The 22,641-nt window shown below is 42.3% G+C and overlaps 1 protein-coding gene across 1 annotated transcript in view; it reads right to left on the reverse strand.

Annotated features, from left to right (window-relative positions):
• Nucleotides 1-22,319, reverse strand: part of LOC124718704 (leucine-rich repeat-containing protein 15-like) — a 43,266-nt gene extending 20,947 nt beyond the window's left edge. Inside the window, exon 1 of the mRNA XM_047244325.1 lies at nucleotides 22,312-22,319. Coding sequence (XP_047100281.1) covers nucleotides 22,312-22,319 — 8 coding nt within the window. The remainder of the gene's footprint in view (nucleotides 1-22,311) is intronic.
• Between the last annotated feature and the right edge of the window lie 322 nt (nucleotides 22,320-22,641).

Genomic DNA, 22,641 nt, shown 5'->3' on the forward strand with positions numbered 1-22,641 from the left:
AAGGCACTCTGCAGAGCGTGTTGGTTTACAACAGCGGCATGTGGGCGAGCGGTATTCTGTTGGAAAACAATCCATGGAATGCTGTTCATCAACGGCAGCATAAGAGGTCGAGGCACCAAACTGATGTATACCTTTGAAGTCAGCTCGCGTGGGATAACCACGAGTGTGCTGCTGTTGTCACACGAAATCGAATCCCAGACCATAACTCCAATGAGTCGGACACGCAGACAGGTTGGTTGCAGACCCTCAACTGACCACCTATTAACCAACACACAGCCATCGCTGGCACCGAAGCAGAACCGCTTTCATCATGAAAGACAACAGATCTCCAGACTGCCCTCCAATGAGCTCTCGCTTGACACCACTGAAGTCGCAATTGGGGGTATTTTGGAGTCAGTGGAACTCATTCTACAGAACGTCTGGCTCGGAACTGTCCTTGAAGTAACCGATTTGTAAAAGATCGTTGTGTCGCGGTTGTGTCAACTACTGCTCAAATTGCTGTTGCAGACACAGTACAATGCTCCAGAGCCATACGTCGAACACTGTGGTCTTCCCTCTGGGCAGTGCCGGGTGGCCATCCGGAGTCCGGTCTTCCTGCGACCGTACATTCTCGTGAGCACCGCTGCCAGCAATCATGTACAGTGGCTATGTTCCTGCCAAGTCTTTCTGCAATATCTCAGAGAGAAAATACAGCTTGTCACGGCCCTCTTATACGACTTCAGTGAGGTGTTGCTAATGGCGCGTTTACAGCCTTAAAAGCATTCTTGACTTACATCAACTTAACATAAGCCGGCCGGTGTGGCCAAGCGGTTCTAGGCGCTTCAGTCTGGAACCGTGCGACCGCTACGGTCGCACGTTCGAATCCTGCCTCGGGCATGGATGTCTGTGATGTCCTTAGTTAGGTTTAAGTAGTTCTAAGTTCTAGGGGACTGATGACCTCAGATGTTATGTCCCATAGTGCTCAGAGCCATTTGAATCATTTGAACTCACCATGCCCAGTATCAAAGGAAACTAGTCATCACGACTGTTGCAGGGTGTATTGAAAGCAAACCTGATTTGCAACCTCATCGTGGCGTAACTAGCGCGACTGTTATGTGACTGGCGGGAAATTTGATTAGATATTATCTTTCAGGTGTAGAAACACGCCTACCAACTTCCGTTCATGTCGCAGAACTCCTTCTTCGCGTTGTGAATTTTTTTTTCCGTAAGTGTATGTCCGAAAATCCGTAGTATTCAAATTATTAATAAAAGTTTATATCTTGGTGATTTGAGGTCATGAACCCATAAAGTCACAGTAAATTCTCGAAATGTCTTCCACTTGCTTCTAACCACGCATATAGTAATAGAATCATTCAGTGTTGCGCCCTTTCAAATACTCCCTGATGAATAGGCAGTCTTCCATGATGAACTCAAGGAAGACTTTCTGGGTTGTCTGCCCCATAGACTAGTTATTTAAGGTGCCCCCAGAAATAATAGTCTAAAGGACTGTGGTTGGTGGAACATGCAGGACATGGAACTGGTCATCCTCTACCTATCCACGTGCAGAATGATCTTTATGAAGAAAGTGTTGAGTATTGGGTAACGATATTATTTGTAGACTCGGCGATAACAAACACCACAGTGGGCAGTTGTGTTGACAAGGAACAGATTTCCCTAAAAAGGGCAATCACTGGAGTTTGACAGACAACTACGTAGATACGAAGAAGGTACTGCAAAGAAAAAGACAATGTTAACAAAAAAAAACCAAATACAAAGTCAATATCAACGTAAAACTGAGATCGTTAAACGAAATTCACGGTACTAAACTCTTATTAATACATTTAGAAAACTCCAAAAAACTAAGGTTTGTATTCTGAAGTTAATTTAAACTGCGTCATTTAACTGCAAACAACGGCTTGTTATGTTTCTCGTGGTTAACATGAGTCGTGAAGTTTACATATACACTACTGGCCACTAAAATTGCTACACCACAGAGATGACGTGCTACACACGCGAAATTTAAACGACAGGTAGAAGATGCTGTGATATGCAAATCATTAGCTTTTCAGAGCATTCACACAAGATTGGCGCCGGTGGCGACATCTACATGAGGACATGAGGAATGTTTCCAACCAATTTCTCATACACAAACAGCAGTTGACCGGCGTTGCCTGGTGAAACGTTGTTGTGATGCCTCGTGTAAGGAGGAGAAATGCGTACCATCACGTTTCCGACTTTCATAAAGGTCGGATTGTAGCCTATCGCGATTACGATCTATCGTATCGCGACATTGCTGCTCGCGTTGGTCGAGATCCAATGACTGTTAGCAGAATATGGAATCGGTGGGTTCAGGAGGGTAATACGGAACGCCATACTGGATTCCAACGGCCTCGTATCGCTAGCAGTCGATATGACAGGCATCTTATCCGCATGGCTGTAACGGATCGTGCAGCCACGTATCGGTCCCTGAGTCAGCAGATGGGGACGTTTGCAAGATAACAACCATCTGCACGAACAGTTCGACGACGTTTGCAGCTGCATGGACCATTGCGGTGAACGCACATTGGAAGCGTGTATTCGTCATCGCCATACTGGCGTATCACCTGGCGTGATGGTATGAGGTGTCATTGGTTACGTGTCCCGGTCACCTCTTGTTCGCATTGATGGCACTTAGAAGAGTGGACGTTACATTTCAGACGTGTTACGACCCGTGGCTCTACCCTTCATTCGATCCCTGCGAAACTCCACATTTCAGCAGGATAATGCACGACCGCATGTTGCAGGTCCTGTGCCGGCTTTTCTGCATACAGAAAATGTTCGACTGCTGCGCTGGCCAGCACATTGTCCAGATCTCTCACCAATTCAAAACGCCTGGTCAATGGTGGGCGAGCAACTGGCTGGTCACAATACGCCAGCCACTACTCTTGATGAACTGTGGTACCGCGTTGAACCTGTATGCGCAGCTGTACCTGTACACGCCATCCAAGCTGTTTTTGACTCAATGCCCAGGCGTATCGAGGCCGTTATTACGGGCAGAGGTGGTTGTTCTGGGTACTGATTTCTTAGGATCTATGCATCCAAATTACGTGAAAATGTAATCACATGCCAGTTCTAGTATAATATATTTGTCCAATGAATAGCCGCTTATCATTTGCATTTCTTATTGGTGTAGCAATTTTAATGGCCAGTAGTGTAAAAGGTAATGTCCTGACAAACTGACTGACTGAGTCAGTCACTCACTCACTCATCTCATACGTAACTCCAGGTGTAGGTCCAGTTTATGTAGCATGCAGCCATGTTAATTTCAGGCCTTCAGCTGGCGTTCTTCTGGCCAACACAAACCGTCACTGGCACTAAGCAGAACCAGCATTCATCAGAAAGTATAACAGGTCTCCACTCCGACACTGTAGACCCATATGGTGGTGGTTTGCGGGCAGTGGAATGCACGCTACAGGACATGTGGCTCAGAGCTGCCTTGAAGCAACTTATTTGTAACCACGGAGTGGCCGTGCAGTTCTAGACGCTACAGTCTTGAACCGTACGACCGCTACGGTCGCAGGTTCCAATACTGCCTCGGGGATGGATGTGTGTGATGTCCTTGGGTTAGTTAGGTTTAAGTAGTTCTACGCTGTAGGGGACTGATGACTTGAGAAGTTGAGTCCCACAGTGCTCAGAGCCATTTGAACCATTGATTCTGTCACTGTGGTACCAACTGCTGCTCAGATTGCAGCTGCAGATACAGTACGATGCGCCAGAACTATACACTGTACATGATGGTCTGCCCCCTTGGCAATGGTACATAGCTGTCTGCAGCCTGGTCTTATTGGAACCGTAAGTTCTTGTGACCACAGCTTGCATTTATCGCGAATCCCTTGCCAAACTTAGTGTCCAGAGCGACTGGAAGAAAGCGCAGGTGACACCTGTATATAAGAAGGGTAGAACGACGGATCCTCAAAATTACAGACCAATATCCTTAACATCGGTTTGTTGCAGGATTCTCGAACATATTCTCAGTTCGAATGTAATGAATTTCCTTGAGACAGAGAAGTTGCTGTCCATGGATCAGCACGGCTTTAGAAAGCATCGCTCCTGCGAAACGCAACTCGCCCTTTTTTCACATGATATCTTGCGAACCATGGATGAAGGTTATCAGACGGATGCCACATTCCTTGACTTCCGGAAAGCGTTTGACTAGCTGCCCCACTACAGACTCCTAACTAAGGTACGAGCATATCGGATTGGTTCCCAAGTATGTGAGTGGCTCGAAGACTTCTTAAGTAATAGAACCCAGTACGTTGTCCACGATGGTGAGTGTTCATCGGAGGTGAGGGTATCATCTGGAGTGCCCCATGGAAGTGGTAGGTCCGCTGTTGTTTTATATCTACATAAATGATCTTTTGGATAGGGTGGATACCAATGTGCGGCTGTTTGCTGATCATGCTGTGGTGTACGAGAAGGTGTCGTCGTTGAGTGACTGTAGGAGGATACAAGATGACTTGGACAGGATTTGTGATTGGTGTAAAGAATGGCAGCTAACTCTAAATGTAGATAAATGTAAATTAATGCAGATGAATAGGAAAAAGAATCATGTAATGTTTGAAAACTCCATTAGTAGTCTAGCTCTTGACACAGTCACGTCGATTAAATATTTGGGCGTAACATTGCAGAGCGATAAGAAGTGCGACAAGCATGGTTATGGCAGTTGTGGGGAAGGCGGATAGTCGTCTTCGGTTCATTGGTAGAATTTTGGGAAGATGTGGTTCATCTGTAAAGGAGACCGCTTATAAAACACTAATACGACCTATTCTTGAGTACTGCTAGAGCGTTTGGGATTCCTACCTGGTGGGATTGAGGGAGGACATAGAAGCAATTCAGAGGCGGGCTGCTAGATTTGTTATTGGTAGGTTTGATCATCACGCGAGTGTTACGGAAATGCTTCAGGAACTCGGGTGGGAGTCTCTGGAGGAATGGAGGCGTTCTTTTCGTGAATCGCTACTGAGGAAATTTAGAGAACCAGCATTTGAGGCTGACTGCAGTACAATTTTACTGCCGCCAACTTACATTTCGCAGAAAGACCACAAAGATAAGATAAGAGAGATTAGGGCTCGTACAGAGGCATATAGGCAGTCACTTTTCCCTCGTTATGTTCGGGAGTTGAACAGGGAGAGAAGATGCTAGTTGTGGTGCGAGGTACCCGCCTCCACGCACCGTATGGTGGATTGCGATGTATGTAGATGTAGACCACCACTACCAGCAATCGCGTACAGTGGCTACATGCCTGCCATTCCTTTCTGTAATATCGCAGAAGGAACATCCAGCCTCTCGTAGCTCTATTACACGACGTCATGGTAATGGCATCTTCGTCGACTTAGAGGCATTTATGACTAACATCAGTTCACCACATCTAATCTAGATGGTAACTAACGCTCATGACGGTTACAATGTGTATTTCGAGCAACGCTGATTTGCATCTTCACAGTGGTGCTACTAGCTGGCATTTACGAAATGAGTTCTTTCTGAGTGGACTGGGGAAGCTGCGAGAACGATGTTGTGATGAGAGTAGCGGTCTGGTGGCATTAATACGTACTGTCCAAATTCTGCCACTTTCCTCTGTACACAGCGAGAAACTTTTAAACGCCAGTTCATAAACGAGTCAAATTCAACTGCTTGTGAGTGGGTATCGTTAAAAATTATTAACTGTGAATATTTCTTTAGATAGAAATGTATTCAGACTTGGTGAAGGTTTATGGAACATTGCTAAAACTAAACTCCTCCCGCACAGGCCATGAAGGCCCAAATGTACCGACCGGCCGCCTTGTGATCCTCAGCCCACAGGCGTCACTGGATGCAGATATGGCGGGGCACATGGTCAGCATACCGCTCTCCCCGCCGTATGACAGTTTCCCATACCGAAGCCGCTACTTCTCAATCAAGTAGCTCCTCAGTTTGCCTCACAAGGGCTGAGTGCACTCCGCTTGCCAACAGCCCTCGGCAGACCGGACGATCACCCATCCAAGTGCGAGCCCAGCCCAACAGCGCTTAAGTGATCTGACGCTAACTGGTGTTGCCACTGCGGCAAAGCCGTCGGCTACAGCATTTTTAGGTGTTAACAAATGGACGAATTCCAATGCGATCGAAGTTCTCATTAAGATTATCCACAGTAAGGATCAGTTATGAAATGTTCCAGAATGTACTCCACAAGGTAGTCGACAGTTGGCAGTGGTACTTTATCACCATCACGCAGGCCTTCAAAACCAGCCCAGGAGGTATGTGGAGCAGCCACGGGCATAACGCTGCTCCTGGACATTACAGAATTGCTGACATACCATCCTGAAATGCCTGCAACATGGGGCGTTCCACTGTCGGCGGTATACTAGATTGCTATAAGCTGTAGCACAACACAGCATCTCCACAGCTGCTACGTGATCGGAACATACCTCCAGTCAAAACACACTTTGTCTAAGATAGTGTGAATGCTCTCAGGTCAGCTGGAGACAGCATTGCTTCATTTCCATGCGTTCAAGCAGTGTAGTTTGCACGCCAGTTATTACTAGAATGTGTGGCTTAGCAGATATAGCTCCATCGAGCAGCGTAACCAGTAAGGTGAAGCCTGTGACCTAGCAGCGATGGTTCTGGACTGAACTCGATCTTCCGAGGCGAGACCACCGAATGGGTAACACTGTCTAACAGTTCAGTCAGTGTCTGAGGCCTGGGTTCAACTCTGGCATCTGCACGCTTCTGCCAGACACTTTGGGCCACATGAAGTGTATGCTGGGCCAGCTGCTCTTCTGACAACAGACTTGCGTCAGCAAGGATGCTGTGACACCAGTCAGCGCCGCGCTGCCACAGCATTCTGCTACCTTCAGCCATGAGCTACAGTTGTCATCTGGGTGATAGCCATCAACCACCTGTATGGAACCCTGAGATAATTAATGCTGTTATTTTACAGTACTTATTCTTGGCTCTGTGGTTCAATAGATGTGACACGTTCCCATCAGAGCACCAATGTTGTGTGCCATCGGATATGGTTTCCATTTGGGTAGGTGACCAGCCGTCCTGCCAAGTGCTGTTGACCTACCAGAGTTCAATGAGCAATGGAAAAGCTACTTCACCGAATAGCTCACGGAAAACTGACAACGGCACAATGGCTGGGTGGGCTGTGTGCTAAACCCACAGCCCTCCATATGAACATTTGAAGACGCCAGTCAGCTGAGAGTGACACGGTAGTCTATCGGTGCCTTGCGAAACTTGTCCATACAGAGATTACCCTTGATGGTATACTTGATACAGTACTGTATATCCCATCCCATAGCTTCCCACACATGCCACTCTGGAGGTAAAAGTGGGTATGTTGCAACACGTGTGTCATCCAGCTGAAACATTGACTCTCCTCCATATAACAGGTAGGTTTGTGTGAAATAGCTGATGTCCTTAGCAAGGCATGAGAAAGGGTACAGCCTATTTTACATGAGGAATCAACGATGAGAGGGTGTTAAGAGAAATTAGTACCACTGTTGTCGAATCGTAAGTAAATACTATAGTGAACCGCCACTGTTCTCCTCTTGGATACAAGTCCACATCCTCTTTTCAAAATACATTTATTTATTTTTTGTAAGACATACATCAGGAACTTTTGAATGAAAATAATAGCTATACATTTACAAATATCACTAAATTACTACAGATCGACAATTCAACACAGCTTTCCAGTATAACTCAAGTGACATTAGATACTTACAAATATCAGAGTCTATTATATAGTATGTCACCCCTTCCACTGTTTGAAAAAGTTCGAAAGTACCATTGTAGGTAGGTATGGGACATGGTACCATATGTGCAACTGTCTATTGTTCTTCACCACAGCCCCAAGAAGATGATGCAGATTTTACCCACTTGTGGAGAGTGTCTGCATATTTTCCACGACCAGTTCGGATGCGATTCATGATAGTCTATACTTACTGAAACCAAATATAGGGGGTTTCTCCCAGATGAAAGGCAGTGTCAGGCATTGTAGAGGACTCTTCTGTTGTCAACAGTGTTTGTATTCATCGATGGCATTGAATTCATTTTTACTAAGACTCCTGGCTGTGATAAGAGTGGAATGCCTTGACCATAATCTTCTCCGATCCTCATGAAATACATCGTTCAATACTGGAAACTCGGGTTTATCAACAATCTTCTGGTGTTCATTAAGGAGAGCACTCTATCGTCTGATAAAGTACTATGAATGTGATAGAAGGTGGGTAACCAGAACATGGGGTTAAATCATATATTATACATGAAATGACAGAATTAAACACTTGGTCTTCTTCGCCTTACCCCATTCTTCTACAGATCAGCACTGTTATATGGATGGAAGCAATTTTAGTCACAGTTTGTGGCGGGACACCGTTCGTGATGCCTGTACTTCACTTGGAATTGAATCTGTGTGCCATATATGTCTGTGACCAGGGTAAACCTCATGACCAAGTATGGGCCATCCTAGTATTTATCCAGTTGGATGTGAGAAACCGCCTACAAATCACACACATCCCGGCTCACCAGTCCACGAGGCGGACTCGATCCGAGACTGCCTCGGCTTCCAGAATCCCTGAGCAAGTCCGACAGAATTAAACGCTATTAAAAGAAAGTCATGCATTGGCAGTCATTTCTTTATCTGAAATTCTAGAAATTTATCTGCGGTTGGACTAATCAAAAATATTTACTCTGGTCTATTCCGAAACAATCTACGCAACTGGGCTGGTTTCTGACATGATGAAACGAATCCTTTTCTGAAAATACTGTCTCTACTGCGTCATCGAGAGGGAGAAAAATGGATAAGAGGCTAGACAGCAGTAAAATTGGACGTTGTTGCCTTGTCATGTGATGAAACTGCGTGCCCAGAACCCACGTTTTAACCAGGTAGTGATACACCTCAATAAATACTGTAGTCTTGCACAGTGTATTCCAAACAAAGCAATAATGAGGGTTTTGTACATATTGGTGAGAAACTTTCTGGAAGTATTTGTATGAACTGTACGTTTACCAGTTGACAGCTCCTAAGAAAATAAGTAATACACATTGTTGGAGTCTGTTATGTACTTTCATAGGCCATAAGTTACTTTGATCAGCATTTAGCAAACACGAGGGGCGTTCAGTAACTAACCATTTTTTTTTTTTTTTTTTTTTTTTTGCAGCAAGTTGGTAACATTCGGGTTTCCAATACACCATATCATTCCCCACTCTTTTGGCTACAAAACACTGTATTTCAACACGATCTCCTGTCAATGCGACGGTCTTACGCCACCTTATTGGCAGGGACGGTATGCTCTCATGGTACTACCCTACAGGCCGATGTTCAGGCCAAGGTCTTGCTGTATCAATATCCTTCCTTGTAAGGCGCAAGAAGTTCCACACAGTTGGTCCTTCGATGCGAGGCACACACTTTTGTGTACTCCAAGTAGTGGACCAGTGTGTCAGCACTACCAAACAAGCCGTCCAGTGGGGCACTGAGGTGTTTGATTATGTCCTGTCGAATGAGAGCGTCCGCACGTTCCAACACTGCAGTAGCCACAGGTGTGCGCGGCCGACCGGCAAGCTGGAGATCGGACAGGTAGTGCGACCTCGACTGTATGATGACAGACGCCTCACCCAACGACTCATCGTGCTTTTGTTTACTGCCAGGTCTGCGTAAATATTCTGCAAGTGCCCATGAATATCTTCTATGCTCTGGTTTTCCGCCAAAAGAGAGTAAATCACTGCTCTCAACTTGGAACTCTCCTCAGGTACAGACGTCATTTTGAGGGCTATGATTAGCGCTACCGTCTACCTGCTTTTAGGACTGAAGCGGGAATATTCCAAGACCTTTCAGAAAAAGTTCCGCAGTTTTTCAACCGAAACTCGTCGATCTTGGAACTCTTCTCAGTTACAGACATCATTTTGAGGGCCACGTCTAGTGATACCATCTACCGGCTTTTGGAACTGAAACGGGAATATTCCAAGACCTTTCAGAAAAATTCCGCATTTTTTCAACCGAAACTTGGCGGTAAAAAAGTTTTGCATTAGTTGTATTTCTCACTGAATGGCCCTCGTAGCCTGAAACATGGTACTCGTACACCACAATAAAGTTGTCAAAAATAAAGTCGTACTCGTTACATTGAAAGAATGGTGATAAATTAAAAGCTCACTGTTTTAAAAAATCTACTGTATGCCAAATTTTTTTTTCATACATATATCTCTTACAGAGCCCATCAACTACTCTAAGCAGCACATGGGACAGTTCAGAGCCTAAAACTACTCAAAATTACTGTTCTGAAATGATAGTATCATATATAAAATTATCTTTAAAAGTGAAAGTGTCTAACCAAAATTGTTTCCTTTTTAATTAGTGAAAGTATCAAAGATAAAATTGTTCCAAAATAATTATTCAACAAACCTGCATATGACTGCATCTACGAACTTGTTTCGTGCACTCTCCATTTTGCCAGTAGTGAAACATGTATTTGAATCAGCAATCAAGTTGAAGAGAATAATGCCGTTTGTACAACGGCATTAACATGGTACTGAAAAATTTACTTTTAGCCCTCATGTTTAGTTAATGAAGTTATATCTTGACTTGAATAATGCCAGTTGTGCAATGGCATAAAATTATTTATTTGAAATAACTTTGCTCTGATAACTTTAGTTATACCAAAATCGATTTTAACTTCACATGTTTATTGCATAGAGGTCTCATTTTCTATATGTTCTTTCATAAGATGGGTAACTTTACTACTCCTTTTCATATTCATTACAAGCAAAGGATGTGGATTATGACTGAGGCTGTTAGATTTAAACACAATGTTGATCTCAATATATATAACCTACCATTTCCATCATTTTTGTAGCACGAATCACTCTTACAAAAAATTTTGCTAAACGGTATTGGACATACCAATCCTAACTCTGAACATTATTTAACAAAATCCATCGACTTGATTTTCTGGATCTACTCTGAGCACACATTAGCACATACCTTTCAGAAATTAACTGTTCTAATAATTCAAAGAACTGTCTGTTGCTCGTCTAAAAATGGCGAATTTTAACACACGACTTGTCACACAGATTCAGAATACTACAGGCAGAAGCGGAGGAGGCATTTTAAGCGAAAATCCCCTCCGCACAGTGGTACAACCGCACGATCTTAAGGAGAGGTCCTGGTCGACACCAAAGAAAAAATTGATTTTTTTAGGTAACTTGCATCCCTAAAGTATATAAAATATACTTCCTACATAATTTTTTTTAAAATATGGAAGTATTTTTGCTGTTACGACGTTTTAAATGGAATCGGCAGAAGTAAAGACAGCTGTAGGTTCCCAATGAGCTACACTGCCGTTGTTCCACATAAGATGTGACCTGTATATGAAGTTCTGTCCAATGAAGATTTGCGTAAAACATGCACCGATGCCGATACACAAAATGACAACAGCAGCTCCAGCGCATGCATGTTTCCGAACCATCGTTGTGGGGTAAGAACTGTTGAAATAGCGGCATATATCTGCACTTATGTTCAACGCAGGTTATTCATCTATTCTGGAGACCATGAACGTGTTAGGCATTACAGCGACGAACAACAAGTACTTCGCGGAGTTATCCAACAGGAAACGCGTGAAAGTTGCAGAGCAAGAATTATCTCAGTTTTTAAAAGAGTCCAGACTGAAATACAGCATCATATTTGTAAACAGATTATGTTCGCGAAAGAGGATGGGTACATCTATGGTTCTGAGATCGCAGGTCAATGATAAGGGACTTTTTGTCTTTAATCAAAGTTTAAACGCCTTTTTCTTGCAACAACAATTCTGAGCGCACGAAACGCTCAAGATCCTCGACAGGTTAACCGAGGCATTTTATTTTCAGAAACCAGACTTCAGATGCGACGGGTGGTAGAGAACACTTCTGTTGGATCGAGATGTTTTTCTTTCCCCCACTAAGGGACGCAAGAGAGATCAATACGTATTTCCGTTTTTTATCCCAAGAACACTTCCTTTCATTTCTGCATACCACCAGACTCAACATCTTGAGGTACAACGAGGTCAATAGCTGTTATTTGAACCGCAGAACACACCAAGAGTGAAATATCGTTGATTTTTCTTCCAAGAAAGGTTGTTGTTGTTGTTGTGGTCTTCAGTCTTGAGACTGATTTGATGCAGCTCTCCATGCTAGTCTATCCTGTGCAAGTTTCTTCATCTCCCAGTACTTACTGCAACCTACATCCTTCTGAATCTGCTTAGTGTATTCATCTCTTGGTCTCCCTCTACGATTTTTACCCTCCACGCTGCCCTCCAGTACCAAATTGGTGACCCCTTGATTACAGAATTCAAAATGAAATCTCGTGAGATATGATCACGTGCCTAGGTAACCCTATAATGAAATGAAATTAAATAAATTGATGACTTGCAACATATTGCACTGTTAATGCAATCAAGAAGTAATATGGAACAAAAATCACAACAAAAAGTGAATAGTAGCCCTAAATCACTCACTTTAGAGCCTCAACAACTGTCAAATAAAATTTTTTCACGCGGAGGACCCTACACTGCGTTTACTTTGGATACTGACTAAATGTGACTTGATATAATTCAATACGTTCGAAGGATAAGGAAAGTTAAAAATTAGAAGACGCAAAAGCTTGTAGTAGTAAAGAGTATATAATGCGTTACAGTGCAAGATGTCATACTAGTGAGACAAACTCTTGTACAGAATGAAAACAAACTTGATATCTGGGTCTTTCACTCAATTTTTCGCTTGTGTCGGAAGTTTGCTGAAAATTAAACTTGCAGAATATCGAGCACCTTAGTGTGGACTGGTTATAGGACTGTTTACGAAAGTGCCAATAGTTATCTTGTCTATTGTTCACTCAGTGGATGTGACAGTTACTACTATTAATCTCAGATCATGTATACGGGTGACAGAGTTACAACATCGGTACATTGGAACAGCGCGCTGCTCGAAGTTCACGAACTGAAATGACAGATGGTCCACATCGTCCTTTTCTGGTCTAAAAATGTTCGTGAATGTACGTAGTTGAGACTTAGAAGACGATAACATGGGATTTAACAGATTTAAAATGTGAAAATTTAGCAATCAAACAATATTATACACTATTGGCCATTAAAATTACTACACCACGTAGATGACGTGCTACAGGTGCGAAATTTAACCGACAGAAAGAAGATGCTGTAATGTGCAAATGATTAGCTTTTCAGAGTATTCACCCAAGGTTGGCGCCGGTGGCGACACCTACAACGTGCTGACATGAGGAAAGTTTCCAACCGATTTCTCATACACAATCAACCGTTGACCGGCGTTGCCTGGTGAAACGTTGCTGTGATACCTCGTGTAAGGAGGAAAAATGCGTACCATCGCGTTTCCGACTTTGATAAAGGTCGGATTGTAGCCTATCGCGATTGCGGTTTATCGTATCGCGACATTGCTGCTCGCGTTGGTCGAGATCCAATGGCTGTTAGCACAATATGGAATCGGTGGGTTCAGAAGGGCAATTCGGGACGCCGTGCTGGATCCCATCGTCCTCGTATCACTAGCAGTCGAGATGACAGGAATCTTATCCGCATGGCTGTAACGGATCGTGCAGCCACGTCTCGATCCCTGAGTCAATGGATGGGAACGATTGCAAAACATCAACCATCTGCACGAAGAGTTCAACGACGTTTGCAGCAGCATGGACTATCAGCTCGGAACCACGGCTGCGGTTACCCTTGACGCTACACCACAGACAGGAGCGCCTGCGATGGTGTACTCAATGACGAACCTGGGTGCACGAATGGCAAAATGTCATTTTTTCGTATGAATCCAGGTTCTGTTTACAGCATCATGATGGTCGCATCCGTGTTTGGCGACAGCGCGGTGAACGCACATTGGAAGCGAGTATTCGTCATCGCCATACTGGCGTATCACCCGGCGTGATGGTATGGGGTCCCATTGGTTACACGTTTCGGTCACCTCTTGCTCGCATTGACGGCACTTTGAACAGTGGACGTTACATTTCAGATGTGTTATGACCCGTGGCTCTACCCTTCATTCGATCCCTGCGAAACCCTACATTTCAGCAGGATAATGCACGGCTGCACGTTGCAGGTCCTGTACGGGCCTTTCTGGACACAGAAAATGTTCGATTGCTGCCCTGGCCAGCACATTCCCCAGATCTCTCACCAGTTGTAAACGTCTGGTCAATGGTGGCCAAGTAACTGGCTCGTCACAATACGCCAGTCACTACTCTAGGTGAACTGTGGTATCATGTTGAAGCTGCATGGGCAGCTGTACCTGTACGCGCCATCCAAGCTCTGTTTGACTCAATGGCCGGGCGTATCAAGGCCGTTATTACGGCCAGAGGTGGTTGTTCTGGGTACTGACTTCTCAAGACCTAAGCACCCAAATTGCGTGAAAATGTAATCACATGCAGTTCTAGTATAATATATTTGTCCAATGAATACCCGTTTATCATCTGTATTTATTCTTCGTGTAGCAATTTTAATGCCCAGAAGTGTATTTAATAAAACAAAAATTAAAACAGTTATCCGTGTCAAACCATTTTCCGCCATATCGCTTTTCGAGGACTTAACAGCCTCATCAGTGTATTACTGTACAGTTTTTTTTTTTTTTCGCTCGATGTAGCTACATGTCTGTTTTGAGATTCATTGCTCTGCAAACGGAATGTTCCACTGGGATTATCAACATTAAACAGTGATTAAGCTACTTACAATACGTTCCTGTGGCAAGAACCATGAGGTTTGTCGTAAACATACATTTTCTTTTTTAGATGTCCTCATGCTTAGCTGGATGGTTACGTGCTTGCTCTCAGGCAGCGAGCCCGGCTTCGCTTTCCAGACGGGTTGGGGGATTTTTTCCGCTCGTGGACGGGGTATTGTGTTGTCCTCATCATCATTTCATCCTCATCACCGGCACGCAAGTCGCCCAATGTGGCGTCGACTGAAATACGATTTGCACTCGGCGGCCGAACTTTCCCGAATGGGGGCATCCCGACCAGCAGTGCCATACGCTCATTACATTTTCTTTTTTCTTCTTCAGATGACTCACAAGGACGTATAAACGAGACAAACTGTCAGAGTACAGATGAAGAGACAGAGTAGCTTCTAAGTCATCGAACATCCGTTACTAGTTTACACTGCGAATCAAAGATATACATAAATAATATACAAGACAGTGTTTGACTCTTTACAATTTTTCCGTCAAAGAATATCGTCATTCCAAATACAAAAAAAAGACAAAAAACAAAAAAAAATATGAAAAGTATAAAACTTCCAAACCTACATTTCAGCATATTTATACAGTTTTCCGGTTTGGTCATTTGCCGAGTTGTATGATTTAGGTCGGTCACTCGACAACAGACGGCAGCAAAAGTTACTATACTTTAGAGCATCTAAAAGAGTTCATTGCCGCTGCTTCACCTTTGTCATTGCCCGTGTTCTGCACATGTTTCCCATCGTGAATAAAAATGTCAGGTTCTTCATAATGGTACAGTCTGTAGCGTTTGCCTAGTTTGTGAGATCTTATTAGATTATTATCGATGTTGTCGTTAATCTGTTTTGTTTTGTGTTAGTGTGACGTGTAAGGATGAAAATGTATATTTATGACGAAAATAATGGTTCTTTATGCTGTAGCATATCCTTAGTAGCTTAGTTTTTAAGTAAAATGAGTATTCGCGCGCCTGCTACGGTCGCAGGTTCGAATCCTGCGTCGGATATGGATGTGTGTGATATCCTTACGTTAGTTAGGTTTAAGTAGTTTCTAAGTCTAGGGGGCTGATGCCCTCAGATGTTAAATCCCATAGCGCTCAGAGCCATTTGAACAACAAAATGAGTATTCCCTATGCCATACTGCGTAAACAAGTGCTGTCGACAAGGGATCTCAGATCGATTCCGTATTCCTAGACTTCCAGAAGGCTTTTGATACCGTTCCTCACAAGCGACTGTTAATCAAATTGCGTGCATATGGAGTATCATCTCAGTTGTGGGACTGGATTCGTGATTTCCTCTCAGAGAGGTCACAGTTCGTAGTGATAGACGGTAAATCATCGAGTAGAACAGAAATGATATCTGGTGTTCTGCAAGGAAGTGTCATAGGCCCTCTGCTGTTCCTGATTTACATGAATGATGTAGGTGACAACATGAGCAGCCCCCTTAGATCGTTTGCAGATGACGACGTAATTTACCGTCTAGTAAAATCATCTGACGATCAATTCCAACTACAAAATGATCTAGAGAGAATTTCTGTACGGTACGAAAAGTGGTAGTTGGCACTAAATAAAGAAAAGTGCGAGGTCATCCACATGGATACTATAAGAAACTCGATAAATTCTGGGCGTACGATAAATTGCACAAATCTAAGGACTGTCAGTTGGACTGAATCCCTAGGAATTACAATTACGAGCAACTTACATTGGAAAGACCACACAGATAATAGTGTGGGGAAGGCGAAACAAAGACTGCGCTTTGTTGGCAGAACACTTGCAACAAACCCACTAAAGAGACAGCCTACATTACACTTGGCCGTCCTCTGCTGGAATATTGCTGCGCTGTGTGGGATCCTTACCAGGTAGGATTGACGGAGGACATCGAAAAAGTGCGAAGAAGGGCAGCTCATTTCTTGTTATGGCGCAATAGGGGTGAGAATGTCACTGATATGATACGCGAGTTGCTGTGGCAGTCACTGAAACAAAGGCGGTTTTATTTGCAGAGAGATCTATTTACGAAATTTCGATCACCAACTTTCTCTTCCGAACGCGAAAATATTTTGTTGACACCCACCTACGTAGGGAGAAATGATCATCATAATAAAATAAGAGAAATTAGAGTTCGAACGGAAAGATTTAGGAGTCCCTTTTTCCCACGCGCCATTCGAGAGTGGAATGGTAGAGAAGTAGTGTGAAAATGGTTCGATGAACCCTCTGCCAGGTACTTAAGTGTGAATTGCAGAGTAACCATGTAGTTGTAGATGTACATGTAGACATGTAGACTGTAACTTACTTCTAGCGAAATCGAACTCAAAACTGGCTACGTCCAAAAAAAAAAAACAAAAAAAAAGTAATATAATCCACTGATCCAGCAGAAGACGAGCGTTTAAGAACTAGAAACGCTTTGTGGGCGTAAATAAAAAGTTACTGACAGATAATTATTTGAATTTATCTTTCAACCTGTGTGTGGCTAAATGGTATTATACTGCTGAAGGCTAAATTACATACATTAAAATTGTATTTTACTTCCGCAAATACGCTGCAGTCATGGACTGTGCGGCTGGTCCCGGCGGAGGTTCGAGTCCTCCCTCGGGCTTGGATGTGAGTGTTTGTCCTTAGGATAATTTGGGTTAAGTAGTGTGTAACCTTAGGGACTGATGACCTTAGCAGTTAAGTCCCTTAAGATTTCACACACATTTGAACATTTTTTTCCGCAAATAGTCGCCGTTTCCTAACCGACGTCAAATATAGACGACACAAGGAAATTTAATTTTTATTGATATTAATTTTTTATATTTTACGTTGTTTTTTTGTTTTGTCTATAGTTTTGTATTTGTATTTTTTATTTTTTATTTTGTGTTATTTATTTGTGTTTACATTTTATATTCATGTTTATGATTTATTTCTATATTTCATATTTATATATTTTTATATTTTATATTCATGTTTATACTTTTTTCTATATTTCATATTTATATTTTTTTATACGACTCGAGCTTCAGCAACAGTGAAAAACGGATTACTTACATCTTGCACTGATGAAGCCAGACGTTCCGTTTGAAAATGCAGCGGAAAACCTGTCGCCCGGCTAGTAGACGGAGCCAGAATGAAATGCCGAAGACGCCTCTTAGGGAATGAGAAACGCTGCCACTGCACGCTCGCCCAGGAGCTACCACTCAAATGTCGAGACTCACGCACAGGCACGCACTGTCCTTTGCAACTGGTGGGGCAGGACCCAGTACCGCTTAGGGATGTTTGCACGTCGCCGCTGACGTCACAGACTGCCGGAATGCACCGTAGCAATCGTTGCCATAGCAACGCGCCGGCGTTACCCAATGGATAGCTGTTCCCTGGAAACGGCGTGCCAGCCGAGCGAGAGGGAAATCGGAGTTGTGTGCAGCGCTATGCACCGTCGCCTTCTGACACGATTTAGCTGAAACGGCTCTGAATGGCAAACTGTCTCAGTCTCCCACGAATACCATCGTTGCTTCTTTTGTGAAACGCGAAGTATGTACTGCACTCCTCCACCGAAACACATGATAGGTAGAGGGTGTTTAGGAACAAGTGTCACGTACCCCTACAGGAGGTACTCATGGTCAAAACCAGAACAAAACTTCCTATAATGATACGTCCCCAAACAAAAACCTGTTGAGGTGTGGACTTATCTGTCCTCTCATTCCTATCCGCACGTTACGCGCAAATAGACAGAATGGACAGTGTTACACATACTTTAGTGCCGGCCGGGGTGGCCATACGGTTCTAGGCGCTTCAGTCTGGAACTGCGCGACCGCTACGGTCGCAGATTCGAATCCTGCCTCGGGCATGGATGTGTGTGATGTCCTTAGGTTAGTTAGGTTTAAGTAGTTCTAAGTTCTAGGGGACTAATGACCTCAGAAGGTAAGTCCCATAGGGCTCAGAGCCATTTGAACCATTTTTGTTACGTGTCCCGGAATGAACTAGAGTTTGGAGTGGCATCCCATGACAATGATGGGAGCACATCGTGATGTCAGCTGTATGTTTGCGACAAGTGTAAATAAGGTATTTCACTTATCAGTGCTAGTGTGCGCGTGAGGGATGTAGTATGTATCGGAAGCGGAGGCTATCTGAGGTGGTACATATAAAACAAGAAAGTAATGAAAAAAAAAAACACCACGTATGACATACATGTTCAGCTCCTGTTACAGCACTCCTCTTGTGAAGCTTATATGTGATGCATTGTTGAGATTCACTGCCGGAGTTCCTTGTCGTGGATGCCTTATGGCAGACTTTTTCGCCGTGTCATGAAACACTCATGTCAATATCTTCGTCTCACTAAAGGAAGCCAGAGAACTGAATGGTCAATTATCTGCTGCGCTGCTGAAAGAAGGTACTGTGTATAAACGAAGCAAAGTTACTGAAGTACTTTTTCGGGAAACATTTTACTTGTAGCATAAAAATTAATACACCATGTATTCTGGAATCGCACTTTTTCCGCTACGCAACTGTTCTCAAGCGACTACAGGGAAACTATTGCTTAAAAATATTTACTTATTTCAAACTGCTTATTTCTCACATGACATCCTGATGATGTTGTGATAATCTTTTCTTGACTGATCAGATTTATCACGATACTGCAAAGGAGAGTAACTCACTGCCCATTGTTCGAAGAATTTGCAGTGAATTAGGGCGCTAATTGCGGCTGCTAAACATAGAGGGATAGAAATTGGCACTCTGAAATGCGTATTTCGACGCCAATTTTGTTTCTGATTAATTATGCTTTGTATAATGTACGTTTTCTTCGGTATGTAATCTTTCATATGCTGTAAAGATGTAGAAAGGTATGCACTATGTTTTCTCTTCCCGTTAGAACACTTTTCATCATTTGGAGGAGGATGACTTTATATGTATTTTTTGTTGATTTACTAATATGTGTAAATGAAAGGATTTAGTAGAAGGTATGAATATACGACTATGTATATGCTGAATCACACTTAGGACTTTTGAATTGTATAAATGAAAACTTAGCGTGCTTCCCCTCTGAAACGAAAGTGAGTTAGCGCTCGCAAAATGTGGTTGGTGCAAAGGATAGTAACTGGAAGGTGCTTTGTGCAGGTGCCGAGTGAGGCTTTCAGTGCTTGGAGGTATTATGGGAAAGCCTCGGGTGGATGAATGGCTCTAATACATTACTCCGTTGCTGGAAAATATCATAAAATCTGATGATCGTCGTCAAGAAGAAAATAACACAGCATATCACTTCCAACGGAAAGTCCACCTGTCGTCGTGTACTCGCCACCAACATTGCGCAATCACTTAAGCAGAGAGGAGAAGTCTAACTTTTGTAAAGTGTTGGATCAGCACATTTATTATGTGCAAATATAAGGTAACTCATAGTAAATTCGTGTACCTACCTTGAATTGTTTCCTATCATAATACATCTTAGGATCCTCTCCTTTTGAGCAATGATTTTCGAGGGCCCCGAGTATGAGAACTGATAATCAAAAACTTGATTACTTTTGCTTTAAACTGAGTGCAAAAAGTTGCCTAAAATTACTGCTGATTTTGTTGAAGTTGAGGGAGGAAGTAAGTGTTGCTTTCATGAAATCCTCCCGCCCCCTAGTAATTGAATTTCTTCAGTTTAAAGTTTTGTGGTTTTAAAGATTACTAACTTAAATTCTGGCTATAAAAGTAAATGATTGTGCTGATGACGAACAGTTAACAAGTCATGTTGAGATTAGTTAAAGTAAATGTTCTCAAAGGTAGATTTGAAATACAATAACTGGTAAAAAAATATGTGCTGCATTAACTGTTGAGAAAACCAAATTTATGGAAGAGTGTTACCAAAGTTTACTGATTTTAAATTGCTTCTGAAACGTGTGTGGTTACTTTATAATAGCAGTCAAGATTAAGGGCCCCCATTGTAAGTTGTTCAAAATGCATGAAGTTACTTGGTTAATGAATATACTCACTGCTTTTGAAGTTTATGTTGAGGTTTGTGCACATTGTGCAATAAAAAGTGTAATATCAGATTGGGAGCCCCCTACTTACTGTTTGTATTACTGAAGGTAAAGCTACCATGAGTGCCCTCATTCACAAAAACAGTTACAACATTGCTTACTAAGGAATGTGTGAATCTTAATGCAACTGCATTATGATTACATTTGTGCTGTGCAGAAAGTATCTGATGAAGTAAGACTGGGCCCATGTCCCTTTCTAGTTTAGTAATGAATTGCAATTGCTATGATGATGAAATAACTCAGGTTTGGCGAAGTATTTACTGTTGATGAGTGTTAAAGTGTCATTTATGTTTGTGAATACTTGAATATCTTACAATAACTGCTTTTATCCACTGCTTGTGATAGGGTTCATTGCACTTTCGTAAGAAAGGAGTATAGGTGGTGTTTTTCCACCAAAACTATTTTCCCTTTTATAAAAGAATTGTTTCACATTTCTATGCCTCATTAGGCTGGCGACGGAATTTTTTTTCTTTCATTTGAGTAAATTTGATTAGTTAAAACATTATCTAAATTGGACCTGACACTTTCTCTGTTTTACGTAACTTTAATTTCAAGTTTGATAAGCAAAATCCTTTAGGCATTTCAGGGTTAAATCTGAAAAAATCCTCCCAGAGGGTAACATTATACTGCATGCAAACACCAAAATCGAGTATTATCTATATGCTGACATAGCAAAACGGTGCAGTGATAGTGTTATAAAGTGTTCCCACCAGAGGTCAACTAATCATAAAGTAATAGGGTGGACACACCCCACATTAATATCCACTAACAAGCATCCGGATACTTTTGATCAGGTTTTGAATTTGTTATTACAAAGCTGGCAAACAGAGCAGCAAAATATTGGCTTGTCTAATGAACTTTATTGCGGAAACGTCTTAGTACACATACAGGAGTACAGAATTAGTTCTGATTATAGAATATCATTTCTTCTCCAAGCTTCAATTACGAACTTTTGAAAATCTATTTGGAGATATCAGCGACTAAACTATAATCTTTGAAAATAATTACAACAGCCTACATCGCATGGCATATTTATTTGAAAGGTGAGTGGTTTCGATCATCACACGATCATCTTCAGATCTAAAACCATACTGATGGACAATAGTTGTAGGTCCGAGACTGTTATAATTATTTTCAGTTAAGAAAGTCAGATACCACTCATACTTAATATACATAATTTTATTAATGAGTAAGCAATAACCAAGACATCTTAGCATTACTATTTCATAATTCTTTATTATCAATAAAACTAACTATTTATTTATTTCAAGTTTCTGCTAACAGTCACGTTTTATTTTATGCTTAATCTAACATAATGCAACGCAGTTAGAACATGTTCTGTTCATCTTCAAGGGTTTGTACATACATACTTATGTATATACATACATATTTACATACATACATATGTACACACATATGTACATACATACATATGTACATACATGCATATGTACACACATACATACATACATATGTATGTACAAACGCTTGAAGATGAACAAAACATGTTCGAAACGCGTTGCACTGTGTTAGATTAAGCATAAAATAAAAAGTGACCGGCAGCAGAAACTTGAAATAAATAATTTTCCCACACAGTCACAGTTCACCAACATAGCCATTATGGCTGAAAATACTTAAAATTAACTGACATTTTCAGTCTCTTTTCATTAATCGTCTTTCTTCGTTCTCTTTCTCTAGAGCTCCTGTACACTCTGGTTCTTTCAAGAATTCCTCGAAATCGTCATACATGAGTCCAATAGCGCTCACACAGTACAAAGATTCTGTTTTAAATTTGCGCAGAATTTCAATATATTGGCCGTTTCCGCACTCACAAGTCCACGGATTGTTTAGCAAGCTAAGTGTTTTAATGTTGTGGCATCCGTCTACAGCGAACAGTACCTCGGTGAGATTACTTAATTTGTTCGTACTAATGTCCAGTTC

The sequence above is a fragment of the Schistocerca piceifrons genome, chromosome 10 (genome assembly GCF_021461385.2).
Source record: "Schistocerca piceifrons isolate TAMUIC-IGC-003096 chromosome 10, iqSchPice1.1, whole genome shotgun sequence".
In the NCBI taxonomy this organism is placed as follows: Eukaryota; Metazoa; Arthropoda; class Insecta; order Orthoptera; family Acrididae; genus Schistocerca; species Schistocerca piceifrons.